Genomic DNA, 8,395 nt, shown 5'->3' on the forward strand with positions numbered 1-8,395 from the left:
CTGTAAGCCTAAAGATGTCAATAAACTGCATCGTATGTAGTGAGAGAAAATCAAAACTTAGTAACGTGCCTTCCGTGTTGATTAGAAGACCAAAAAGTATACAAAAAATATCTAAATTAGATACATGGTGATGAAAAGCATGGTAATGCTCTACTTTTTTTTTGAATTTTTGAGATATCCTTCGATTTAAAAATATAGCAATTCATATCATTTGTGGCACGATTAAATGCACTCAACCAGAGTGACAATTCCCCAGTTTATAAAAATCGAAACTTTATTATTAGTTACCTATTTCGTTAACAAATCACTAAAGAACTAATGAATAAGTTACAGTTAGTAAATTTTTTATCTTTTGTAACTTTAAAAAGTATAAAAAAAAGTTTGGTGAACATCAGAAAGATGTACTAAAAGAAAGCAACCCTTAGAAAATTACTGTTAGCTTCAAATCACAAATTACTGAACAAAAAAAGCCCAAGAAATTTTTAAAATCAAATTTTCTATCTGACTGACCTGAATAGATAGCACAGATATACCATACTTACATGATCGTGGTATGCTTCCAAAAGCTGCTGTCTGTCCCCCGAGTCATATACCACATAGTACCTTAAAAAAAGAAACAGTGATGAAATTAAACACCCATGAACATGTTAACACACAGCTAAACAAGAAGTCTTATCACCAAGCTAAGAATCTTTGTTAATTAGTCATACTATATGCTGTCAAAAGTAGACTTAAACCATGTGGAACATAAAATGAAATGACTCTTAGCCTTTAAGCCACAGTGAACAGGACTGGAGAGAACCCTATTGTTAGTAACGAGTTTATATAACACTATTCTCTGTGAAAAAGAGAGTTTGAATTGTTGCTTAAACTCAGGTTTCAGATTAATGTTAATTAATCTCACATTACATTTAACCCTATCTCCCCGAGTACCCTTTACGGCACAAGGTTTTAGTGTTTTACATTCAAAATTTTATTAAACTACTTTTTGTTTATGTCATACAAATTAGAATAGCATAAAATCTTAGCTAACAATCCATATTTTAATAGTATACAAGTTTTAAGTTCTTAATTCTAAAAGGAAATATATAAAACAATCCTGAATTTCTACTAGGGTAACACACGTGACACATTTTGTCTTAGCGTGTCATCATCCCTATTTTATCCATCACCCCTCAAAAATGTACAAAATTAAATGTAAAATACTCTCTATAAAATCGTTATTGCTCAAACATGTCATAGTTTTTATAGCCTTCAATTTTGTTTGGTTACAGAGCTATCAAATAGAAAATCGGACCCCTCCTGCCACACCCACTCGTCACATCCTCTCTTACGTAATTGGTTGATAGTTCTCTCTTACGTTTCATTATACATTACCTATAACCAATAGAAAATCAAGGTTTTCATCTATCAAATGACATATTGTATAACGTTGTGTTCTGAACAGATAACCGTCAATTTCCCTCTGAGTAGCAACATCACTCCTGTGGCTCTGATGAATTTCTAATGGCTCTTGTCGCATAGTTAGAAAGCCAGAAAAATGTTCAGAAGTAAGTGAATTTGTCTAATTTTTGCATGTTATTAGTGTATATTCTTTGGTGTATTATTTAATTGAATAAAAATTGTTAAGTGCTTTACTATAATCACTAAAAAAAATCATGTTTAACTCTCCTCGACAATCGAGGGCAAGAAAAAAGAAGATTGGGTAAGTATTTTATTTCTTGTTTTTCACATTTATTCTTTATTTATTATTATAAAAGTAACAAAAATTAAAAGTACGGATCTTTTTAAGTTATTTAAGACTAGAATAGGTAAAATAAGTACTAATAATAATATAATTAAAATGGTTCACGAAGCACACATGCGAGCAGCTCGTGGGTAATGTAATTTGATAGCGCAACATGAGCTGCACGTTCCCCGAGTGATTTACAACTTATAATGGTGCAGACAGCAGTTAGACACGGTTCAAAAAGCAATAAAACTATAAAATTTAATTATAAATAGATGTATAATGTTACGAACTTAGAGCTACTTAGGTTAAACGAATGTAGTTTCATGTTACAATTTAAAGTCATACTAAAAAGAAAAGGTTAATTTAGGTTTATTTCGATTTTTCTTTTGGTGGTTACGAGGTCGGGCGAATTGACCAATTCCGTTTTGAGATTAGAGTAGAGAAAATAACATATAAACTATAAGGATTTAGTGAAAAAAAAAACGTTTAAAATACATTTAGGAGGTTTTAGGGATTGCGCAAAGGAAATTTGAGATTTTTGAGATGGTGAAAAGTATTTTTAATCTTAACATGAAAAATACTTTGCACATGGACTATTCAAAACAAATACTCAATATATTCATGGACAAAACATTATTTTATTTTATTAAAAGTACTTCACTAAGAAATATGACTTTTTGTATGTGAAAGACTTGTAATATTAACTGAAAGACTGCCATATTTCGTGAAGATATACTCAATATATAGAGAGTTATAAGTATTAAATTTATGTCAATTTTAAACGAGTACAGAAGGTCACGTGACTCAGTCCCAGGGACCGAGCCCGTGTCGAAATACTTAATCAATCATTCTCACATGAGACTTGGATAGTTTAATAATCAAAAACTGTAATATTTGGAAACACTAATTTTGATTACTTCACTATTTTTGTGTCATGACACTAACCAATTAAATTATTGTCCAAATTATTAAGTCTGTAGACTTACTGTTCAAGAAACTGGATTATGAGCAGCTTCACATCATCAGAGGGGAAGTAACTTCCCTGTAAAAAATTAGCACAAATAATAAGCTTTAAGTATATAACCATCAAAGCATATTCATAAGATACATCTATAATTCTTTAAATTTTTCATAATACTGTATCAACATCTAGATGTTGCTGCACATATGAAATTAATCTCCATACTTATTTTAATGGTCAAAATATTAAATTTTTTTACAAATCCAGAATTTGGCATTGATAATAAAAACTACTAGATGAATTACATTTTCAATAACACACAAACATATATATCTAAGGCAAAAATATATTATCGAAAATAATGTTTACTGCACATCGAACCTATATAAAAGCCAGTGTGTGTGACACGAACATATATATCCAAGTGACACGAACATATATATATTATTATCGAAAATAATGTTTACTGCACATCGAACCTATATAAAAGCCAGTGTGTGTCACATCACGCTTGATTTTTCAAAATAGGAGTCATAGAAGCCAAAATGCATCTATCCAGATAGAATAGTTCAATTACTGTCTCCCCATTACGATTTTAGTTACAGGGGCACAAGGGTGCCATGAGGGAGGGTGTGTGCTGTGAAACCTTATAAGTGTAGTGAGTGTTGGGATTATAAGCCTAAAGTAAATACATTGTGTGAGATCACCTAGTCTAGAGCCAAATGCATAAAATTTATCATGAAAGTAAAAATATCGATTCGATTTTAAACTTAAATCGTTTCTGAATTAAACTATTTTCTGTTATATCACCAACGTTTTTATTAATCAACAAACCTCTTTGATCAATGGAGACACTAAATTAAGAAATCAACAAATATTTGTCCAGTTTTGTTGTCTATACATTTCATTTTATACTTTCAGCACATGGACTAACAACAATATTACGTTATACTTTTGTTGATAAGCGACATCACATGAAAGCCATTATTGGAACGTAGTGTTACCAAAACACACTGACTTTTCTATGTATTAGATGTGTTAATCTGATGTTTACCAATAATTATTCCATGAATATGCCACAAATTCATTTCATGAATGATCTTAATTTTGATTTTGATTGGGGGGGGGGGTACTTGCCCAGTCATTTTTATGGGCTATAAACTTGTGTAAAATATAAACTACCACAATGTGACGTTAAAACACTCAGATACAGTAGGTTTTCAATCATACAGGAGTGCATATCCAGTGCTAATAACAGAAAAACTGTAAAAATTTTAAAAACATCTTTTATCACACACATGTTTCATAAATGTTGGTTATCCACCTACAAATAATTATTTGAACAAAAGAAATATTAAGCATGTTTTATGTAACAAATTTCTTTATAACACACTTTAGAAAAATCTGAGATACCTTAGAGCAGTGACTCTGAACGTGGGGCTTACGCCCCACAGGGGGGGAAATTTCAATATACTGGAGAGCAATTTGAAAATGCTACTATAAGAAAAAATTTTCATTTGGGTGTGAAGATCGAAAAACGTTCCGTGACTCAAAACTAAATTTCTAAATTTTACATTATATTATTATACCTTTTCAACATCAAATTTGCTTTTATATTAAGAGGGCATCAAATTTTTTGAGGTATCAAGGTGGGGCATAGAGCAAAAAAGATTAAGAACCACTGCCTTAGAGTGAGCTGTAAAAACAAGAACTCAAAGAATGTTCACATTCTAGTTATATAACAAGTGTATCTGATACTTTTATACCATTTAGTTATAAGTTTACTGAAAAACTTTTGTCAGAAGATATCTAAGGTTTATTCATGTCATATAAATTACTTGTCCCCCAGTACACTAGCAGTATGTTTACAGACTTACAATACCCAAAACCCCAGGGTTCAAGTCGCCGCAGTGGACAAAGCACAGATAGTCTATCGCGTGGCTTTGCATTAAAAACTATGAAATTTACTTAGGAAATTTTAAGATAGGTTTCTAATGAGTTTACGCCCACAGAGTTAGCTTATCTTTCATATTTTACTGTATCGGATTAAATCATACAATGTAACCTTTATAAAAATATATTCGTTCGTCAACCTTTGCAGAACTTTTCATTTTTGCATTTGGTCTTTTTAAAGACAAAGACTGAAAATCAATTGTTGTCTTTATTTGATAAAAACATGGATTAGAAGATATTTTTTTGTATACATTTCTTATAAACTTATACTTCAGTTAGCTTTAAAGTATTGAACTTTCTTTCAACAAATTTCTATACAGTCTCTCCACACACACACTACAAATTGCTACACCTTTTTTTTTTTAAAAAGTGAATTGTCAATTACTCAACATTTAAATATAAAAAATATATTTTCTCCAAAAAATTATAAATAAACAACTATAACTATAAAAAGTACAAGTTTATGTAAGGATTACTTACGTGAGCTTTAGGAAGTTCTACCGTCTGATCAAGGTCAAATGTTATTGGAGGTGGAAGGTCTTTCCCATCCTTACAAAAAAGAAGTTTAAATATAAATGTACCAAACATATCAGGGCTATGCTTCTTCACCAGCTTATCTTTACAAATACTTTAGTTACACCTCTACACACACACTCTCTCTCTCTCTCTCTCCAGCACTATACATTTTATAGCTACCCTGTTGGAGAAATACAAACTTGTATGACATTCACTGAAATAAAGTCATTTGCGTATATTAGTTATCACCCCAAAATAACCCAAATATTTATTGGAAAGCTCAATACGATCGCCTTTTGTTTCAAATATAAGACTTTGACATTCAGTGAACCATGTCAAATCTTTTATTAAGAGGATTTTAGCCTAGATCTACAAAAAACTAATCAAACATAGTAGTTTATGATGAATTATCTCCACTAGTTACACACATTACTCAAACTAACTTTAAGTGTAAAAAAACATAAATAATTTCACAAATTAAAGCTACAATGTTAACTCTTTCGACACAGGCTCGGTCCCTGGGACCGAACTCAAAACCATTTTGTGCTTGTTATAGCTTTCATACCATAACTTTTAATATTTTAAGTATCTTTACAAAATTTTGTAGACTTATAGTAAACATTAGAAGCCTTTTGCACACAAAAAATCAGATTTTTTAATGAAGTATTTTTACTTATATTTGTCCGTGAAAATATTGATTCTTTTTTTTTAACTAGTCTGAGTGCAAAGTCATTTTTCATTTTAAGATTTAAAATACTTTTCTTTGTTTCAAAAATCTCGAATTTCATTTGCACAACCTCTGAAACCTCCTAAATACATATATACCTTTTTTTTCAATAAAACGTTATATTTTACCTGTTATTACATTTATTATTTGATTCTTCAGCCTGTAGACAACTCATTGAAGTAGAATGAAAAGAAAAATTGTAAAATCAGAATTATAATGAGCAACTCTTTCCTTTTTCTTCATTATTGATCATGAAGTTTCAAAGTTCTTCCCCTGCTAAACATATCCCATATATTTTCTGTGTTTATTTTACTGTCACCAACAAATTACAAACCTGCTGACAAAAAAGCAATAATTCACCGCTTGTGTTAGTTTACGTACAACTAATACGAAACTCTCTGGTACAAAAATGCACGCGTATTCAGTGAGGTGACATTCCCCTTGCTCCGAGAACACAATATGGGATATAGCAGTTTATAGTTCCTACAACACTTTCAACATGAATTTCCCAGGGTAATAAAATTGCAATTAGAATGAGTAAAAACATTTATTATAAGGTTCAGAGTTGGGCTGATCCAATAAACATTGTAGATTCTGAGCCGGGCTTATTCAATTACATAGCAGGTGTTTCGGTACTATGGTCGCCCATTTGACGTGTGTGGAATTTTGCAGCATAAGTATATGAACGTAGTATTTAGGCACATTCTTATAAAGGATACTACTCTCTCTCACTTTCACCACACTTAGAAAGTAAATGAGAAATACACTGACAAACAAAAGATTTTGAGTACGTAACCATGTTGCGCTCGTGCATCGAACTTGCTAAGCCTTGACGTAAGCCTCGTTTATTCTTCTGGGTGGAGGGGGTAGAGATACTAATTTTTTTAGGCTTCAAATATGAATTTTTGAAGACCAAAAAGTTATCAAATTACTGTACTAGTACACTCAAAATCCTTGTAATTTAGTCGGGTCTCTAAATAAACTGTATGTGGGTTAAAAAAGTATCCCATTACTGTTCAGAGCTACGACTAAATCATCACACTTCAATGGTTTTGGTAAAATTACTATTTTGTCCATCAGAGTTACGTAGGGGTGAATATGTTCTTTCTATTGGTTATAAACAGTAGCTAATTAGTAGTAGGTGGGACTAGATAAGAGGTTTCAAAAGATTGGTGCAGTGGGAGGAGCCGCTCTAGTAGACTCACTAAAAATATTGCTATCTCAGCAAAGCATAGAGGAGGAAGGTTCTTATTTTATATTTAGGTTGTCTATATTTCAAATTCGAGTTTTTAATTCATTAGGTACTTATGCATGTTGTATGATGGGCATAATAAAATGGCAACTTAACAATAAAACAACTAGACGTGTTATGTGACACACAAAATTGATATTTAACATTTTTTTCTTTACATTTCTTTTTTAAATTAAGAAATTAAAACATATATAATATCAAATTTTAAATTATAAACTACATTTTGATGCCAATTTCATTAATGTAAGTAGTAGAAATACTATTTAATAAAATTTTGAAAATAACGCTCCAAAACATCATGACACGCGCACTTTAACCTACTCGGAGTGAAAGGGTTAATGTCAAAATATAACAGCTAAAGAGAGAGAATACAATTCAACAGCATCTGCACACATTCAATTAACCCTATGGACATGGGCCCGTATATTTTACATGACTTTGATACCACGATGGAGGTATACAAACTATAACTCTGTTAACATATCATTACCAAATTAAGCAAGCTTTTAATAAACATTACAATTCCTTTAAACTGAAATATTCAAAGGAAGTGTTTTTATTAAAGATTTATCTGTAAATATATGAAGTCAAAGTGTTGACTTGTTCCAGTGTTTTTATGTCAGCTTTACTTTTTTGTTTAAATCTCCATAAAAGAAAAAGTTTTCTTGCTACGAATTGACAATTTGGTTCGGGAGTATGTACAGTATAATTGAGAAATTCCATAAAAAGTTACAAGACCAAATATGGTTAGCAGAAAATGTAGAAATAAAGAAGTGTCATGCAATACAGCCTATGAAGCTTGATAATTTACTTACATGTATCCTTTTCAAATTAAGAAATTAAAACTTGCATAATATAATCAAATTTGATTATAAACCGTGTTTTACTGTCATGTTTATTAGTATACATTGATAATAAAGTATGTTAATTAAATTTTGAATATAATTCTGTAAAGAGTCATGACATGTGTACTTTGACCTACCTGTAATGATAGTATTAGCTTAAATCTCACTAAAATCAGTAAAAACATCACTAGTGTTATACAAACAGAACCCAAAAAAATAAAAGTTGAGACTCGTACTACAGAGTGAAAAACGTAAACTGTAACTCTAGCAATAAAACTGTACAGACACGCATACAAAAACCATCTTCAAACAACTAGTCAAAAATTAGACATATAAAGGACATATAAAATAAAACTACAATACAAACTGTCAAAAATTACACACACACACACACACATAAATAACAGAC

The 8,395-nt window shown here is 30.8% G+C and overlaps 1 protein-coding gene across 1 annotated transcript in view; it reads right to left on the reverse strand.

Moving 5' to 3' along the window:
• The window catches only part of LOC106466474 (nuclear RNA export factor 1-like), a 51,317-nt gene that overhangs the window by 15,997 nt on the left and 26,925 nt on the right, over nucleotides 1-8,395 (reverse strand). Inside the window, exons 13-15 of the mRNA XM_013926767.2 lie at nucleotides 5,127-5,195; nucleotides 2,719-2,774; nucleotides 543-603 (exon numbers count right to left, since the gene is read on the reverse strand). Coding sequence (XP_013782221.1) covers nucleotides 543-603; nucleotides 2,719-2,774; nucleotides 5,127-5,195 — 186 coding nt within the window. The remainder of the gene's footprint in view (nucleotides 1-542; nucleotides 604-2,718; nucleotides 2,775-5,126; nucleotides 5,196-8,395) is intronic.

The sequence above is a fragment of the Limulus polyphemus genome, unplaced genomic scaffold (assembly GCF_000517525.1).
Source record: "Limulus polyphemus unplaced genomic scaffold, Limulus_polyphemus-2.1.2 Scaffold2271, whole genome shotgun sequence".
Lineage (NCBI taxonomy): Eukaryota > Metazoa > Arthropoda > Merostomata > Xiphosura > Limulidae > Limulus > Limulus polyphemus.